The sequence below is a fragment of the Mytilus galloprovincialis genome, chromosome 12 (assembly GCF_965363235.1).
Source record: "Mytilus galloprovincialis chromosome 12, xbMytGall1.hap1.1, whole genome shotgun sequence".
NCBI classification, from domain to species: Eukaryota; Metazoa; Mollusca; class Bivalvia; order Mytilida; family Mytilidae; genus Mytilus; species Mytilus galloprovincialis.
In genome coordinates this window covers 48596886-48617985 of record NC_134849.1, presented here as the reverse complement: position 1 = coordinate 48617985, position 21100 = coordinate 48596886, and the positions used below count along the sequence as shown (strand labels likewise).

The 21100-nt window shown below is 33.1% G+C and overlaps 1 protein-coding gene across 1 annotated transcript in view; it reads right to left on the bottom strand.

Annotated features, from left to right (window-relative positions):
* Positions 1–18742, bottom strand: part of LOC143054066 (NADH dehydrogenase [ubiquinone] flavoprotein 1, mitochondrial-like) — a 30692-nt gene extending 11950 nt beyond the window's left edge. Inside the window, exons 1-6 of the mRNA XM_076226940.1 lie at positions 18604–18742; positions 8567–8622; positions 7426–7515; positions 2198–2650; positions 1656–1781; positions 338–403 (exon numbers count right to left, since the gene is read on the bottom strand). Coding sequence (XP_076083055.1) covers positions 338–403; positions 1656–1781; positions 2198–2650; positions 7426–7515; positions 8567–8622; positions 18604–18649 — 837 coding nt within the window. The 5' untranslated portion in view covers positions 18650–18742. The remainder of the gene's footprint in view (positions 1–337; positions 404–1655; positions 1782–2197; positions 2651–7425; positions 7516–8566; positions 8623–18603) is intronic.
* Positions 18743–21100: the final 2358 nt, after the last annotated feature.

Sequence of the window (21100 nt, the reverse complement as noted above, 5' to 3'; positions counted from 1 at the left end):
TTCAAAGAATTCCTGGATCCCAACAGGACCAATCCTGAAATCTTGAGCTTAAAAACACCCGATCCTGACATCCCAAAAAGGTCCTGCCCCCCTCTTATGTTGCAGAGCTAATAGATAGAAGATAAGGTAATACTAAAGGGTTAATCATATGTCATCAACCACAAGCCAAATTTACTATTTTGAGAGCCTATTTTCAGATTTACAGGAAATAAATCCACTGTATTTATCTGAGAGAACCAGTATACAATGATGATTCCCATGTATCTGTATAACCTTTAAATGACCTTCAGACTTAAAAATTTGTCATCAATTGGCTGCATCATTTTCAGAAAAATACCTTTGTCCCACGATTTCTTTCTCTTCCAAAACTGGCAAACCAACTGGCTCCTCTCCTACATATAATCTACAATTACAAAAAAAAAGTTATCAATAAAAATCAGGTGTTACACATACATATCGTTATACTTAACACAAATTTACTTGATATTTTAGTCTTAGATACTTGATTATTGTTATTATGTGCCTTTCCCATGTCAGGAACCTGGTTTAATGTTATGGATATTTGTTTTCGTAATTTGTTTTGTTATAAATTAGCCTGTTAATTTTCTCAATTGAATTGTTTCATGTTTATCATTTTAGAGCCTTTTATAGCCAAACTATACAGTAAGGTTTTTTCTCATTGTAGAATGCTGTATGGCTGCCTATAATTACCAGTTAAATAAAAATTGATGGAAACACTTGTAGGCTATTTAAATTGTTTGGCTTAAACATGTTCTCAATAGAAATATCCATAACTGTTGAAATGTGTAGCAGAAACATATTTTGAAGCGAATCTGAAATGTAGCCATAATGTAAAGTAATGGTTTATTGAACAAGTGGAAATTTCTGGCACTCTCAGATAACACATTTAATTTTCAAACTGACTAAAAAAAAATATCTTTCAATTCCTGCATCAACTATTATAATAATGAAAAATCAGAAACTCTTATGGGATTTGACTGTCTGAAATTAACAAAATCTGCATCAAAACCAAATTCATTAAATTCTTAAAGTCCAATGGACATAATGCCAACCAGAACTATAAATAAAACATATTCTAAACAAGAATGTGTCCAAAGTACATGGATGCCCCACTCACACTATCATTTTACATGTTCAATGGAGCGTGAAATTGGGTAAAAAATCTTATTTGGCATTAAAATTAGAAAGATCATATCATAAGGAACATGAGTACTAAGTGTCATGTTGATTGGACTTCAGCTTCATCAAAAACTTGACCAAAAACTTTAACCTGAAGCGGGACAGACGGACGAACGAACAGACGGACGGATGGAAAGACAGAACGGACGGTACGACAGACGGACGGACAGACCAGAAAACATAATGCCCCTCTACTATCGTAGGTGGGGCATAAAAACAAATATAAGAAATGAAGACAGAAGACTGTTATTCTAATTCTATTATAAGTATGTCTGCTGACAATTTGATGGAATATAAAATTGTTTCTGAAACTTCAGTTAAGTAAATTAAAATTTCTCATTTCTCTTCAAACCCTATTTCCTGCTTTGATTACTGTTGTGTGCGGAAACATTTTTCTCACTGAGATACTGCTTTGCTTCTGTTATTATTAGACTTGTGCATGTTGTGTAACTTACTGGAGCTACTGCTACAGTTTCTACATTTGCCACTGTTGTAGGGCAACCAAATACGCCAACATCAGCTGGGAATGGGGGTTTAAGTCGGGGTTTTCCTGCTTTTCCTTCCAGAGATTCAATTAACGACTGAAAAATAAAACTATTTGTAAAACTGCAGAAGAATCAAAATACAAGAAACTGATTTAACAAATAGTAAATTGAATCGTTATAAAAAAGTACTTGCTTTACTTAAGCTTCCTCTTTCCATAAATTTGTGTTTCTATCATTTTATTTTCAAGCTATATAAATGATAAGTCAGTATCAAAATGGAAAGAGGCAAGTCCTTATGGCATTCCTTATTTGAGCTTACAGTCTCTCCAAAGCCAGTTTTGGTGAACTAGCTCATAAATAATGGCCCAGTTTGTGCTACAGGCATTATTTTCTGCAGTCTTAGATTTGTTAAGGCCATATTCACCATGTTCACTAGTATTAGTTTTTTTCTCTTTTAATACACTTTAGTATTTACTACCTGATTTCTTCATTAACATTGTACTTGAACTTACTGTTTCTTCTCCACATATATATGCTCCTGCTCCACGGTGAACAAACACATCAAAATCATAGCCAGACCCACAAGCATTTTTACCAATAAGTCCATTAGCATAAGCCTCTTTAATGGCAACTTGGAGATTAGAAGCTTCATTATAAAACTCTCCTCTAATGTAAATGTAGGCTGCCACAGCACCCATAGATCGTCCTGCGACAAGGCACCCTTCCACTAATTTATGTGGGTCATGTCGCATGATTTCTCGGTCTTTACATGTACCTGGTTCTCCTTCATCTGCATTAACTACAAGGTATTTAGGTCTACCATCACTGGGTTTATTCATAAAGCCCCACTTCATTCCTGTAGGGAAGCCAGCACCTCCTCTTCCTCTTAAACCAGAATCTTTCATTTCTTGTAGTATCCAATCATGTCCTTTCAGCAGAATTTCTTTGGTCTTATACCAGTCACCCTGAAATAGGAGACAAATTCATCTAGAAGTACTGTGAAAGTACTTTTATTCGTGGGGTACCAATTTTCGTGGTTTTCGTGGATGACTTTATCCACGAATTTAAGTGTCCAACGAAATAAAATAACCATTGTCTAAATCAAGACCTAGAAAGATCCCAATCGGTATGTTTGACTACTGATATGACATGTATGATCTAGTCTAAGAGAAGATATTGAATAGCACCAACTCTGAGAATACTTTAATAGCAGTCACAGAACTACAACCGCATGCAGGATTATACCCATTTAATCTTTAATAACCTAAAATGTGCAACTTTTGTTTTTGTTCAATGAAAGTCAGATTTCCGGTATTGATATGCTAGTATGATAAAGTGTTCATTTTATATCCTCATAGTTCTCGTACATATAAGAAATAAAAAAATTATGCTGGTCTTGATTTTGATAAGAATTATTTGGCAATTCATAGCATTTGTTTATGTTACTGTTTTCTTTAGGTGACATGTTAATGGCCTAATTAACACCTTTGGTGGTCTTTAATCTGTTGATAACTTTATCATGGGTTAATTAGTGTTATCACTACGATTTACATGGGTCAATGTTTACTTTGCAATTTCCTTCAATCTAGACTATTTGTAACCCTTTTTCTAAAGGCTTCAATTTTTCAATTTTATTTTTTTTAGAAAACTAAAATCCACGAATTTAAAAACCCACGAACATGTAAATATTGCTCAAACCACGAAAATTGATACCCACGAATTAAAGTACTTTCACAGTATGAGGTTTTTGAAAACACATGGTCTAAATAGATAAATGGTGAGGTTTGTGCTCACTGGTTGGTCTGTATAACATATAGGTCAGTCTATCTGGACATAATTGTTTGTTGTTGATTGATCCTGAATTTTTTTTAGGAGGTTGTTGTTTGTGTGTGCTGTGCAATTGTTTTTTTCAAATTTCTGTCATCCTTCATCATGTAAAATTGAGAAAGGAAATGGGGAATGTGTCAAAGCGACAACAACCCGACCATAGAGCAGACAACAGCCGAAGGCCACCAATGGGTCTTAAATGTAGCGAGAAACTCCAGCACCCGGAGGCGTCCTTCAGCTGGCCCCTTAAAAATATGTATACTAGTTTAGTGATAATGGACATCATACTAAACTCCGAATTATACACAAGAAACTAAAATTAATCAAAGCGCTGTAAGCGCTGAAGGCAGTTAACCAAAAACCGGCAAACGTAATTATGTGCAATGGCGAATCCAGAAATTTTCATAAGTGGGGGCCCACTGCCTGCCTAACAGGGGACCTGCTCCAGTCATGCTTCAGTGATTCCCTATATAATCAACCAAATTTTTTCTCAAAAATGGAAGGGGGGGCACTGAAAAACCCTCTAAATCCGCCTCTGATGTGGCATTAAACATTCATATATTGTACATTTATGTTTATCTAATGAATTAATTATTAAGGCAAATAATTTATATGTTATCAAGGTTTCAATAGCAATGAATATATAAATGTATATTTTTTATGGTGAGTCTGCAGTGGTACAAGTTCGCAATGATTGTAGTTGTTCTAGTTAATAGTTAACGTTGGTTTTAGTTGACTGTTAGTAGTACGTGTTGACTTAGTACGAACATGTAACAGTATGAATGGACTGGTTTCCCTGTAAAGAAAACTGAGTATGTGTTCTATAGTACAATAGTTATGCGACACAAATCAGACAAATGTTCACTCCTACAAGGATCAAAGGTGAGGTCTGACTGACCAGCTGCCTATAGTAAATGTAAATGATTTGTTATATTGTCCCATACATGAATATATAGGGTTTAGGGGTGGGGATCTTGAGGGTTTTCAAGTTCTCAAACAGTAAGGGGTAGGGTGACCCCAGGGACTTCCCCTATATTTCATTTGATTTGTTATATTGTTCCATACATGAATATATATGGTTTAGGGGTGGGGATCTCGAGGGTTTTCAAGTTCTCAAACAGGAAGGGATAGGATGACCCCAGGGACTTCCCCTATATTTCATTTGATTTGTTATATTGTCCCATACATGAATATATATGGTTTAGGGGTGGGGATCTCATCGGTTTCCAAGTTCTCAAACAGGAGGGGGTAGGGAGACTCCCCCTATATTTCATTTAATTAGTTATATTGACCCATACATGAATATATATTGTTTAGGGGTGGGGATCTCGACCGTTTCGTAAGTTCCCAAACAGGAGGGGGTGGGACACCCCATGGACTCCCCCATTTGATTAGTTATATATATAGTCCCATACATGAATGTATATGGTTGAGAGGTGGGGATCTCATCCGTTTCAAAGTTATCAAACAGGAGGGGGTAAAGTGGCCCAAAGGACGCCACCTATATATCATATGATTTGCCTACATTCAGGTAGTTATTTGTGAAAATAAAGCAAGAATCTTCCAGCTACTTTAACTGACCCTTCAAAATTGAGGGAAAAAAATACCCCTTCAAAATTGCAGTAATATGTTTACCCTTTAAAAGCATCTTACATGCATTATCAACATTAATCACTGATAAAGAAAATTTATACTGTGACCAGGAACATATATATTGTTAGATATACTGTTCCCAGCTGTCACATTGTATTGGATTTTGACATTAAAATTTGTCAAAAGTAATTTTGAGTTTCTGTTTAAAATATTTTCTGCTTTTTCTTTCTTTTACATATATCTTTTGGTTTTCAATTCTAGTGTTTATATTCATTTACCATGCATACAATGTAGATGTATTTTGTCACCTGCCTGGATTCGCCCAAAAACCAGAATTACCCTTATCCGCTTCCGGAATCGGATCCGAAATTGTAATTGTCTTTTCACGGCAGCCATTGTCATTGTGTTCCAATGTTGTTTTTGTCAAGTCAGATACGATTTTACTCGTATTAACACATTTTTTGTCGACGATTTTCTGTATATAGCTAGCGATTGAACAAAATTGACATCGCTGTCATGAATAATAATGATTAAAATAAGTTTTGAGATCGTTTATTTGGAGACTTTGGCGAAAAGGTTTGTAAAGCTATTTTTTTATTTTCTTTCAAGTGGAACTGAGACTACTATAACTGTGATATAGTTGTCTCAGAGTGGAAAGCCCGTCGGGCGTGGCTAGTAACCAAGTCGAAAGTGGAAGGTCGCGGACCTCGGACCACCGCTAATTTGAACCCCTGCCTCCAAATTGAAAAGATACGAATTTCGTCTTCTAATTTGAAATTGCCGCCAACAGCATGAACAGTTGAACTTATTATATAATAGACTACTGACGTAGTTGTACTACGTATTGATGACAAACAATATTCCTACGACTTTTGCCATTTAGGAAATCTAAACTACTTGTCTTAAAAGATTTTCGGCGATTAAATATTTTTTTTTAAATAATTGTTTTTTGACATCTTAGCCAAAAGCACAGGCGATAATAAACTACATAAGAATTCCTAATGAGCACTACTTCCTATGTGCAACTTCAAAAGTTTTGGGTGATTCGACGATCATTTAAGGTTTTTCTAGTCATATTTTTTGTAATCCAGAATTAAAAGTATTAAAAAAGTGTTCAATTAGTTATATATAACATAGTAGCCAGCTAGATAATAACAATGGCAAGTATTTCAGCATTTATTGAGTAGACCACAAATCTAGGGTGCTCACATAATGCAGATTAACTGCATAAAAATCATACAAGACTAACAAAGACCAGAGGCTCCTGACTTGGGACAGGCGCAAAATTGAGGCGGTTTAAACATGTTTATGAGATCTCAACCCTCCCCATATACCTCTAGCCAATGTAGAAAAGTAAACGCATAACAATACGCACATTAAAATTCAGTTCAAGAGAAGTCTGAGTCCGATGTCAGAAGATGTAACAAAAGAAAATAAACAAAATGACAATAATACATAAATAACAACAGACTACTAGCAGTTAACTGACATGCCAGCTCCAGATCTATGTGCATATGTATTGATAACCAAAGGTCCGGAAACGGTCATATTTGTCAGTCATGTCCTAAACTGAAAGTGTTTGTCTATTTTTCAACTAAACGTGGAATTGGGATTTAGGACAAATTTTATTTTTCAACAGAAATAATTTCGGTCATTTTGTTGAGATAGAGTTTCTAAATCGCCATTTTGAACTTGTTTTTGTTTTGTTATCCTTTTCCTGTAATAAAACTGCCACTCAATATACTTGAGTGATAATCATCAGGGCCCTCCTAATAACTATATTAATGCCTCAGGGAAGTATTGGCTTATGATCGCTAATCTCTTTACCTGTGTTTTTAATTCACACCTGGCTATTGATCACAAGCTCAGAACTTAAATTATAAAGAAATTAAAATTCCATAACAACTGTCTTCATTATTTAATTACTTTTCAGCTAATACAATTGTCAATTCTGATATAAAATTAAATTAAAACTCGATTTAATTTACGTAGAAAAAACTATTTTGTCACTACTAACACACGTGCTTTGTTTACTATGTAATACCCATGTCAAAATCCTCTTCCGCAAATTAGACACTTAATCATAAATTCAAAATTATTTCATGTTTAATAAAGCAAGTGCAACTATTATCATTCATATTCAAATACTGTCAAAGGTAAAAAATTAAAAAGCTGATGATTTCCTGTGAAACCGAAATTGGGTGAAAAAATTTCCGGATCCTTGATGTAACCAATAATCAAAAAGTCTATATCAGGATACAATCACCTTATGAAATATTACACTTGTTTATAACAGTAATTTACATATTTGTACACTTACCCTTGACATAGCGCCCTTGAGTTTCCAGTCATGACGTCCATATAAATTTGTGAAAATTCTATCTTCATCTTTCAGGGGACCAAATTTTGTCTGAAAAAAATAGAAGATGAGTCACTGTGTACAATATAGGAATAGCATGCAGAACACAAAATAATATTCTTGCAAGATACAGTAATAATGTATTCACTATTGTATTGCCACTTTACAACATACGATACTGGATTCTCAAATTTTACAAATTTTCTTGGATTAAAATAAGTAAGATATTGATCAATTTTACTGCCTACTGTTTCTGTCCATCTTTTATTGTTTGCAAGATAAAAGGCAAACTGTAAGTGCTAAAAGTCTAAAACCAAGTGCAGTGATCATTTCATTCATATTTTGTAATCATTCTTATAGATTTTGTATAAATTACATTCATTGTATCACATTTTTTATGTTTACAGTTTATTTTCTGTCTAATAAAGTTTTGAAATTCATAGGAAAATAAATTTTAAAAACCAGAAGGTCTGATGAATCCTGCCTAGACAGACATGTACAAAAAATGTAAATCAGCGGTAATGATGAAAGCATGGCGGTCGAAATTGATGCGTAGCGGTACCGCTATGCTAAAAGCCTAGGGAAAACACTGCTTCAGTGTTTAAAAAGTGTCCGAAATATTTCGTCAGATGAACCTGAAATTTGAGGCCAAAATCGGCCCTTACCGGACCTACTCCTTTGAACCAATGAAAATGATGCCTATCAGACAGACATGTACACCTTACAATCAAATAGTTGACCTACATGTACTGCCAACAGTATCTGAGAAAGGAACCTAATCAAATAACTTGAAGCTTGATCACTGATCTATGAAATGGCAGGTGAACTCTGTCTGATGGACATGAAGAGTTATCCTTTTACTCATAATAAGTATTTCATTTTTTTGGGAAGGGAAGGGATGGGACTCTATTCCAAACATGAACTACTTTTATGGTGACCTTAACTTTTATATTGTTATTAAACAAAAATGTGATTTAATGACAGATACATATACATTAACAATATTTATATACTTACATGTGTACATGTAGCATTAAATGCTTATACATGTACATGACTTCTACATTTATATGTGCATGTACTGTTAATGATATATACTAACCTTTTCTGCTGGTTTTGTACTGTTTTCTCTTATGCAGATGCTAATCTGAGGTAAAACTGTTGAAAATAAATTTCTATTAGTCCACACTTACACATTTTTACCTATAGATATGAACTATTAAACATATAATAATAAACATGATAAATGACCTTTGTGATATTCGTTTATGTGTATAAAACTATAAATAAAATGGAGGTATGTGGGTTCTTCTTCTTTCAAGTACTGGACAGACTCCAGTGCCAGAGTGTGGAATATCCCAGATTAACATCAATGAGACCTAAACACAATTTAAGCAAAACAACCATTAAAAAATCAAGAACTAACATGATTAATGTTTTGTACATTTTTGAAGACATTTTTTATTTTTGCTGTTTTCTTTCATCTGAAAGCTTGGTTATATGCAGAACATTGATTGGGCAACACAGTGTTCCTTCAATCTAACAATTAATTTGCCAACAAATGAGCAAGACTTTGATCAGCAAGGTGTTTGTGTTTCTTACAAATTTTGCAACAATTTAATTTATTTTCATAGGTGTTTTTTAGGGAAATTTTTCATGGTTTGGTCATCATTACTTTCTGTCAAAATTTCTATGTCAAGTTTTTTTTAACAGGTACAGTACATTTCAAAAGGATCAACTCTCCCACACCCTACACCAAGGAAAATGTCGGAGTCACTCCGAAAAACTCCGATATTCCTCCCTAAATGTTGGGAGGAATTTGGGAGTAATCTCTCCCAAAATCAGGTAAATGTTTATTGTGATAGCGAGCTCACTCTCTACACCGAGGAATTAATTGCCCTTGTCCTACTTTGATCTCTACCGGCACACCACTGATAGGGTAATTGGATTACCTGACAGGTAAAGGTTGAAGTAATAAAGAATTATATTTCCGGTCTACTGTATCAGTTTAATTAAGTGTCAAACAGGTGTATAATTTTAAATGTCTTTTATATTAATTAAGTTTAATTTGTGGTAATAATAAGTCAAAATATTTTCGTATTTTTTGTTAGCCCATCTAAAAATATCCTTACCTTAATGAACTTGCTTTTTAAAAAGAAGGATTATAAAAATATAGTGGAATATGTGAAAACCCAAATATTCTACTTCAAAGTTAGTCTTTATTTGAAAAGTATGTGTCTAAAAGTTTTGTATATATATATGTAAGTAAAAAGGAAAATTTATTCACCATTCATTAGGCATAATAATGACCACGTAATAATTGTGCAAGTCTACGGCATTTTCTTTTTACGATTATCTAATTGCTGGAATGAATAAAAGATTTAAAAGCAAAATGTTGTTGTTAATTCTTTCAATTGCATTTAAGTTTTATAAAAAAATAAAAACTACTTAATTTTGCCCTCGATGTCTTCACCAGTAAATTAATATTTTATTTACGGTACGAAATGAACATACTTGTGTAAAAATAACCGGAAACTTTCGCTAAATTAATGAGAGCAGTTTAAAGGAAATCATAAAAATTACGTGTCTGAAAGTTTTGTATATTCAAGTTAAAAGGAAAATATTATTCACCATTCGTTATGCTTAATAATTACGGCATTTTCGTTTTACGATTTGTTGGCAGTACGGTAGGATAATAATACATTACGGTTACAACAGGAATACTTCCACAGCTGCATTAATTCGTCTTTGTATAATATTTATTTTCGCACAATGAATGTAAATTTGTGTATTTTGAACAGTGATCTTAAAAGATTTTAAAAACAATTATTTGCCGTGCGAAGACAATTCCACGATACACATCTCACTTATCAACAGTTTGGGATGAACTTGAACTTGAACTTGACTTACTTAACAATGTTAAATGCTAAAAATAGTTAACATAAATTTTATCCAAAGCACGAGTTTTTAAAAGGGCGGGAAATAATATCGCGTACCAGTAAACTCATGTGACCTTTCTAGACGACCGTGGGAAAAATCCATTCAAGGTTTCTAAAGTTGCAGAACGACATTTTTGTGCAATCCTATTGAGGCTCCAGAATGTTCTTTTACAATTGATTAATCGGAATCTAAAATATAATTCTTTTCCGAATAAACGAGAACACATCTTTGACTATTTGATTTTTAGTATTTTATCTTTCTAAAAAGGAAGTAGACCTGAACATTAGTTATACGTTCATGGTCAATAATATAAATTAACGGTTGATGAAATATTGAAATTATGATTGAAATTGTCCGGGTGGTCAATTGTGTTCAAATGGCAATAAAAAGATAAAGAACTGCCAATTGTAGGCGGTTAGAAATTTTGAAAATAAAATGATGACTGATTTAACTGGAATAGAATATTATGATGGGCAATTATGAGGTTTGATAATAATTAAAGGATTAGTGACCTATCGGATAGCGATAAGCGGATTACTTATCATCACAACTTTTAACATTTTTTGTAAACGTAAAATGATTGAGCGTCATAAATTTGTCTAAAACATGAAGACAGGTAGAATTATAGTAATTTAATGTGAAAATATTTTTACACTTTCCAATTTTAACTGACGAAATTGATATATTAAAGTACTTTCGTCAATTTGAAAACCGTTTCGTAAAATACGAAAAGGACGAGCGCTATCAATATCACTTGAAGTTATTTCCTTTGTTCAACAGAGTTGTCACTTTACAGTTTCTGTTCGTAATTTAAATTATTCAAGTCTGTATAAATATACCGAGGTGGTGAAACATAATATTTTACATTGCTCAATAAATAAGTTTACTTGTTGATCCGATGAATCGTGTTACCGTAAAAACAACATGATTTTATTAGCCAGTTGATTTTTAAATAATGAACAATTAATGCACCGATATTGCGTATTGAGTAAGCTAAACAGATTCTATTTGTGGCAAAATCGTCTTTGTTGAAAGAACACAATGTATGTATGACCTGACCGGACTGTAATAGAAACACAAAATAACAATTTTTTTCTTCATATTTTTTTGTATGTACGTTTTATTTCGAAGATAATGACATAGGACAAAACATATAAGATAATAATTATCTTATTTCAAATTATATTGTCGCATCTTTATATGTCAAAGAAAGGAAAACATTTGTTCAATTTTTAATACTGTTATTTTAAAGCACACCTGTGCAACCAAGATCAATTAAATGTTCATAGGTAAATTATCTAGGTAATCCGATTATGTTGTCACACGTCGTTAATTTTTAGTACATCCGATGGGCAATAAACCAATTAACAACCACGCGGTGTTGGGAGAGAATCTTTGGAGGACTTTGGGAGTGAAATCCGCAGTACTCGGTGGGATTCCAAGAAACACGGAAATCGGAGAAAAACGAAATCGAATCGATCCTTTTGAAGGGTACTGTACATTGTAATTATCCATCATGATAAAACTGAATCATGAAACAAGAATGTGTCTGTTCCAGACCGTATGAGTATTTGGACCGTACGCGTACAGTCTGGACCGTATGCGTACTTTTTCAAAATACGCATACGGTCGGACCGTACGCGTACGGTCTGACTAATATTACACTGTGTCTAAACCACACCGGCAAAATTTGATCGGACTCGATGGTATCTAACATCCGGCACAATGACGGAACATTAATAGATAGAAGAAAGATAGGTTTCTCCTTATTTTCTTATATTTTTTATGATATCGAAGAATATATATACATATACAACTATTTTCTATTGTGATATGCAATATTTTCTACAAACGTTCTAAATTAACGGTTAAATAAGTAAAAATGCACGTCAAAATGACGAATTGAGTGAACCTTGCCTCGAAATTGTTTAATTTCTCGTTAAATTGTTCACATTGTACGGAAAGAAAGGTACGGGAAGATAGATACTGACACGGAGATTGCAAAACTTGTTGTTATAAACACCTCAATACTTGTATTTCTGAGTATGGAGCGAAAGAAATGGGTCATGTCAAATTAAAATACACCGGTTTCGTCATTGTTGTTTCTACACAATCACCCGGTTTCGTCTATATATATCACCCGGTTTTTTATATTTTTTAAAACCAACAATTTATGAAAAGTAACGTTAACTCGGATCTGAACATTGTCTTTCGAAAGAATTTAAATATATATTTATTATAAAGTTAACTTGGCGTTGTTAAATTTATTTACATAGGTAATTATAGTAATACACAGTGTCCTAATGAAAGGCGTATCCGTTATTTCACTGATCTTCAAACTAATTTTAAATGGAATATAAATACTCAATAGCAAACACTGATATCTAATTATCTTTTTAACATTAACATTATGATATTTTTTTTATATAGGTTTTGAGATACATCGCAATATGTGACCCCCTCCTTTTTGTACAAAAAAAACCCTAAATAACGCTATAATAAACAAAATTTAAAACATGAACAAAAAGTATGCAGAAGTTAAGATTTATATTTCTAAGAAGTGTGTAAAGTTTGATGCAATTATGATAAATCGTTTTGAGATATGGCGCGACATGTTAAAAAACACACTCCTGTTTTACTTACAAAGTCCTGTAACTCAAAAAGATTTAATTGGGTTTTTACTAAAAGGTTTACAGATCGTTTGACCATTTCAAGAAATAAGTTTCATAAAAACTTGATAAACTGTTCTCAAGTTACGGTGCGACATGTTTACGGTGGACAGAAGGATAGACGGATAGATAGACGGACGGACAGAATGACTGATAGATGGAGGAACGGACGGATCAAAGGAAGTACGGACGGACGGATGTATACATTTATACGTCCTGTCAAAATTGTGACGGGCGTGTAAAAACGCAATGAAATGAAAAAAAAAATCTTAATTAAAGGTCAATGAGTTTTATTAGGATATCGGCCAAGTCGAGTTATTTGTATATCTTCTTGACTTCCTAAGTCATTTTTGCTATATGACTTTTATATATATATGTTTGAAAATAATAGATAGAAATTGATAAAAAGAACTTCAAATTCGTCATTTAAGGGCAATGCAATAACTCCTTTAAGAACTAATGTGAGAATTTTATAGTAAATGGACAAATGATAGAGCTCAACATTTTGAAGATAATCATCTGGCCTTTTCGAATTGTCTATGTCTACGGCTGTGTTTACATGATTGATATCATGCACTTGCATGCCCCCCTTTGTTTATTTCTTAGCCATGACGGCCATCTTGGTTGACAAGCGGGGTCACAGTAAACTTTTCAAAACTAGATACCCTAATTATAATTAAAAAAGACATATGACTTTAATTAAGGTTTGTTAAATGCAGCCTAGTAATTTTAGATGTGAAAATTTATGTAAAAATGGTATTGAAAGATAATGAACGACAGTCGACCGGTGCCAAGTGATGAAAAAATAATACTTTTCCTGTTGGGTCAAGTGAGCTAAAAACAACAAAGAATTCCAAACAAAATTTCACCGTTCTTGAATTTAAAAAAAAAATGTGTAACAACTGAAAATTTCAAATTTCACGAACCGGATAACTTGACCGGACATAGCAAACAACTTCACTGGCGGTTTTTTTTTCAATAAAAAAATTTAAGACATATTATTTTTATTTAAGTGCACGCACTGACATGTCACAAATGCTTAAATGATCGCAATTGAATTTATGATGAAGGTCTGTAAGATAAAAAAAAATGGTCACAGAAACTTAACCCATACCTGCCAACTTTCACGATTTAGGCGTGTATTACACGATTTTGACCCTTTGTCACGATTGCACGATCGTGATCGTGAAAAACCCTCTAAAACACGATTTTGTGAAAATCTACACGAAAAATATGATGGTTCCCGATTTTGAACCGTGTCCAAGGAAGACATTCGTGTTCAGCCAATCAAATTCTATGTTTCTCATGATCAAATTAATCAGCCAATCAAAAACATTTTCTCTCAAGATAATTCTAACATCCTAGATTTTGAACTTGTGTTGATTTCCTCTGTTTTTTAAAATCGTGAACATGGCAAATGGTTTTTCACCTGCAAGGAGGTTCTTACACAGAATAAGAATAAAAGCATGGCTGATTGACAAACTTCAATGATGCAGTACTACCATAAAGATAATAAATAGTAGTTTATTCACTAATTTATTGATATTTCACTTGCTGTAACAAATGATACGTATTTAATTAAAATACCAAATCATTTAATGTACTATTCTTTATTTTTCACATGGGCAAAACAAAAAAACCCACATGAGGAATCCCTTAAATGAGGGACTTCCCTTAGTCAAATGCAAGGGGTCATTTTACTTCTCAAGTTCTGTGAAAAATAAAAATGAAAAAATGTAGATTTTTATTTAACTTAAAAATGGGAAATTCAACATTATATTTAGAACTACTTTTCTAAATGTAGGGTCCAATTATTTTGAAAAATAAAGAAGATATACATGATATATTAGGCCATGAACATACCATAATACTTGGACATGTGTTGACCATATTATACCAGATAGATCATAAGATGTATAATTCTTTGGGAAAAGTTACTTCAAATAATATGAATATCACTCAGAAAATGTGCTCATTTTTACTTAAAAAGTGGTTTTTAATGTCCTTACATTGAGGGGATACCCCTAGGTGTTGTTCCCAACCTGATAAAGGTCTTTCTTTGTGCATAATTTTAAATTGAAAAAGTCAGCAATTATTTAATATCCTTACACATGAAATTAATTCCTGGTCTTGCAGCTACATGTTCATCTTTTCTACTGATATATAATAACTATAATTATGCAAAAAAACTTTAGAAAAAGGCATGTAAGCTCATCTTACAAATATGACACTTTTTCTAGACCACAAAACAGCACATTCAAAATAGTCGTCGCAAAGAATTGTAACCTTTGAAATTGTTGTCGCGCACTAAAACCCCCATGGGCACTTTCAAAACTTGGCAGGTATGTTAACCAATTGTTTATGGAACCATTTAAGTCGAGGTCTAATGAATCCTGCCAGACGGACATGAACACATTCTAATTAATAAAACCAACTACACAAAACCCTTAACATTTACCAATCAATGAAGGAAATAAGTTCACGGTCACATGAATCGTCATGTGGCCGAAGGAAAAATAATATAGAAATGAGGTCAAGGGCAAGAGCAATGGACATATGGCAAATAGGGAAAAAAAGTCGTTAAATCTGTGTTCCATACTTTTATATGTTACAGTCAAACCCAGGGCGGATCCAGCCATTTGAAAAAGGGGGGTGGTTCCAACTATATGCTCCCATTCAAATGCATTGATCGGCAAAAAAAGGGGGGTTCCAACTCCCGGACCCCCCCTGGATCCGCCAATGCAAACCTTCTAACTTTTGACATATGCAGCTTTATACAAATAGTTCAAAACGCTATGAATTCGAATCACTTAGTGTCGCTTGTTTAAAAATATCAATGAGAATGTTTATAATAAACATAATCAAACTCACATAATCCGATTTTGCGGGTGTCCCTGTTTTCTTATTTCTTACAATATTTTTAATTCGGTACCGTATACACTTTATAAGATAAGTGGCGAATCTAGAAGACGTATAGATTGCACGCCCCCGACCCACCTTTGATGCATGGTAGTTGTAATCCTTTTCTTCCTATACACACTAATTTTCTATGTCGATTATGCATGCATATATACATTTGTCTTATCATCACTGTTTATTAAAAATTTATTATTAACGATCATAGAAAAGATTACATACATAGAATGTTTAGATTACTCATTGGCGGGTCCAGGGGGGGGGGGGGTCCGGGGGTTGGAACCCCCTTTTTTTTGGCCGATCAATGCATTTGAATGGGAGCATATAGCTGGAACCCCCTTTACTCTGGGTTGGGACCCCCCCTTTTTAAAATGGCTGGATCCGCCCCTGTTACTTATAAAGGTGTCCATCCTATTGTACGAGAAAATCAGATATCAATTGTGTGTTTCGATTTTTTAAGACCGTAAAGTTTAACTCTAATTTCAAGTTTAAACATATTTTCCATAATTCATATAGAAAACGCATATTTGAGAGCTTTAACCTCAATTTGCGATATAACCTTCATTCTTACCTATTTTGCTGTTATAAATTTTTGAATGCAAAGTAAAATTAAAATTATTTGTGTTCTAAAACTCCTTTTTAACACTGAAGTTAAATTATCAATTATAATGTAATGCGATTATGATTTTTTTTTAGTTGACCAAACCGGGTTATGCATTGTGAAATCTATGACCAAACCGGGTGGTAAACATTGACGAAACCGGCCATTTCCATTTTGACATGACCCATTTCTTTCGCTCCATACTCAGAAATACAAGTATTGAGGTGTTTATAATGACAAGTTTTGCAATCTCCGTGTCAGTATCTATCTTCCCGTACCTTTCTTTCCGTACAATGTGAACAATTTAACGAGAAAATAAACAATTTCGAGGCAAGGTTCACTCAATTCGTCATTTTGACGTGCATTTTTACTTATTTCTCCGTTAATACAGAACGGTTGTAGAAAATACTGCATATCACAATAGAAAATAGTTGTATATGTATATATATTCTTCGATATCATAAAAAAAATAAGAAAATAAGGAGAAACCTATCTTTCTTCTGTCTATTAATGTTCCGTCATTGTGCCGGATGTTAGATACCATCGAGTCCGATCAAATTTTGCCGGTGTGGTTAAGACACAGTGTATTAAGAAGTTGGTCAAGTTTATTAGATACAAATGTATATGGCAGATCAACATAACTTATATCTGAAATTAATATAAAAAGTTTAATAGTAATTGAAATAAAAACTTTTCATAATTTTAACTATTTAAAAAAATCACGCTTATTTAATCTTTTAATCTCCTGTATTTAGCATGTCAGTAATTCATTAATAGCAGCCCAGTATGCTCATTGAAATTGAAGTTATCGGAAGTAAACATAAAGTGGGAGAACAATAGTTTTAGAATATTTAGGAACTTTACAAAAAAATGCATATGCAAAGGAACATGCATGAACAAAACATGTTAATGTAAAAAAAATATGACGTTCTTTGTGGAAACCAGTGTCACCTTGAGTAACAAAATAGAATTATCGGATAAACAAATATTTAGTTTCAATTATTCGCTTATTCACTTTATCCATCTAACTGTAATTATAACAATTTGTATAACGAAAAATAAAGATTTTGATAAATGTTTGTTTGAATTTAACCCATATGATCCCAAAACATGTATGGGTAGCTGGACCATACGCGTATACTCCTACGGTCCGACCGTACGCGTATGGTCCGACCCTACGAGTATACGTATACGGTCCTGACCGTACGCGTACGGTCCAAATACTCGTATGGTCTGGAACATGTCCATAGTACACAGATGCCCTTTTCACACTTTTATTTTCACTGTTCAGATGTTCAGTTGACCCTGAAATTGGGGTCAAAATTCTAATTTGACATTGAAATTAGCAAGATCATATCATAGGGAACATGTGTACTAAGTTTCAAGTTGATTGGACTTTAACTTCATCAAAAACTACCTTTACCAAAAAGTTTAACCCACTGGAACAGACAGACAAACGAACAGAAGGACAAACTGTTGAGAAAACATAATGCCCTCCTACTACATGTATCTTAAAATAGGTGGGGCATAAAAATTAAAATTTCACTGGGAATCTTTAGATGGTGAATATTCAAGGATCAAAAATAAGGCGATTGTTTATGAGAGCTGGATTCACATACATGTGCAGACAGGGTGTATCACCAAAATGGCCGAGTTAATGGTTTCATAGGCGAAACGTCTCAAATGCATTATGAACTAGGCAACTTGAAGCCGTTTTCCAATGGCAAATCAATTAAGGTATTTTCCGATTTTTTTCCACTTCAGATTGGTCGTCCAAAACCATATAAAATATAAGCCTATAATAATAAAATAATCGATGTCCTTTAGCTTGCAAGTTACAAATTTAAGTTATACAAAAAGTTGAAAACATTTAAAAATATCATATCAGCAAAAGACATCATACATGTAATGTATATACTCAAAGACAGACATAGATGTCTCAGTGTTTGTGCTTTATATGTGGTGTCATTTTTTTCCTTGACAATTTGTAAGGTTTATTTTCTCTTAATTTACCCGTCTGCCACTTTAAATTCTGCGATATTCGACAGAGACTGGACATTGTTGTTCTCTGACTGCCCTTGATTTGTACCTGACGACGTCAACTACACATATTTTCTCCTTCAGAAAATCACCCTTGTTTAAATCGTTTTGGTGATTGGTCAAAGACAAATCTGAGCTACTTCCCTTTGATTATGAAATATTTTATACAACACAAAGTTAAGCTTTCTAAAAAGCTTGACTGAATGTATTGGTAGTTTCTTAATCGTAGCTAGCCTAATGCCCATCTTAAGGTAGATACATGGTATACCGCCGTCTTGGATTGTACAATCACAGTAAAAAATCGGTCAAGTTATTTGCCTAAATCTGCAAATTTGAAGACAGATTTGCAATTTAAAGGATAGACTGTTAAATAATATTAAGAAAACTTGGTAATTTACTGTATAATACAAAATATTTAAACAAATATCATTTGTTTTGCTTTTAGAATATTTTTTTTCAAATGATTCATTTAAGGGAAGATAACTCTTTTAGTAAAAAATTTATACTGGACTGATAGGGAATTATTTTTTTTTTTACTTGTAGCAAGAAAACAAGTTCGGTGACACCATTTTTTCTTTTCATTTTCTTTAAATATATTACAAAACCTATCTTTTCACAATTTTTTTCAAAATTCTACCTCATAGTTTTGTTTTATGCACACAAATGTGTTTTCCCATGAACAATATAACCAAATTTAGGCAATTTTCAACGACTCATAGCTTAAAAAATAGCACGGTGACGGCAATACTTTTTATTATATTTTTGAAAAGAGCATAGTAAAATCTTCATTTTGGCTAAGTATAAGAAAATTCTGTTTCAAAAAATATTTACTTATGATCTACCTTAAAGGGGCACTAGCTGTCAAATTCATGTTCACCGATTTAATTCTAAATCTCATATTTTATTTATAACAATGTAAAACATTTAGCCAAACTATCAAAAGTCTGAAATATATAATAAACAGGCACGAGCATGAAAAAACGTAGCTTCGTTTCGTGTGTATTTTAGTCCATACGCCTCTAATTAATTATCGAATTGACTTCTTAAGTCATGCGATGACCATATAAGCGATGTAAAAATAAACAAATATAATTTACGTGTTATCCATCTCAAGCTAAGGGGTTAAATTGAAGTTCACATGAATACGGATTCAATGAGGTCGAATGATTCACTTGCAAGTTAATAATTCAAAATTAATGTTTTATAGCTTATGTTGACAAAATTGGACCATACTGGCTGCTAAGAGCTAATAATTAGTCACTATTTGCATTTCATTATTGATTGAGCAAATAAAAAAAGTTATTAGATTTTTTATACATCTCGTAGCTAGTGCCCCTTTCAAAGTAAGGTTACAAAAATTAATATAAAATGTCAACTTATTCAAAATATCTTGAATATGGTGAATTTCCTCGATCTGAATTTGTTTCATCTAACGGCAAACTATGAAAGTTGACGAGACTAATCCACGCCGGGACTTTTAATGTGAAACATGACAAAAATAACATGAGGTAACGTTTAAGCATGTGCTTTTTTTCGATTGATTTCATTATGTTTAAATTTTCAGAAATCTGTCAAACTCGGTTGCAGTTTTAAGGCATTATAAAACCTTAAGTTGGCTATGATCAGGAATAAAACTGGCATGATTTTGTTTCAAAATAGAAAAGAGTACATACATGACATATAAAGCACTGTACATAAGGCTTTTATACAAAATGAAGGCAAGTTAGTCATTGTTCTCCGACGATAAACGGCAGAACATCTAACCAATCAATTATTGACAATCATGATGATGAAACGGAGTTTAACGTTCAGTGGCAAATATTACCTGCATATCAGGACAAGCCGAATAGTTAACATCTTTTTGAGATATGAAAAGGAACCCTGCTAACATATTTTTGAGATATGAAAAGGAACCCTTCTTAAATTCCGTCGGGTTTTTAACTTGATAGTTCTCAAAGCATTCGTCCAGAAGAAGTGCCGCTATATTGAGACCATATCTATCTCTAAGCCGACTATGTACGGCCACAATTTTTGGCCGGAAGTCCTACGTGAACAATGGAAAAATGATTGATGACAGATCAAGGATTTTCTATTATCACAATCCTTGTCCAGCTGGAAATTTTAAGTTTACTAATAGTACGAAAAATACAGATGATCAGATGTATACTTGGTAATGGACTCGCATGAATCAGGAAAATCGATCTAGGATGGGAAAACTGTTGAACTTAGACTTCGTACCTTAGATGAGCTTGTTTATTTATAATTACGTACAAGTATTATCGTTCATATACATATACAAATATAAAAAAGAAGATGTGGTATGATTGCCAATGAGACAACCGTCCACAAGAGACCAAAATGACACAAAAATTAACAACTATAGGTCAAAGTTGATTCGCTTTATACATATAATTGATTTCGTTTATGTTCAAGATTTATGAAAGTCAACAATTTTAAGGTGATCTCCAAC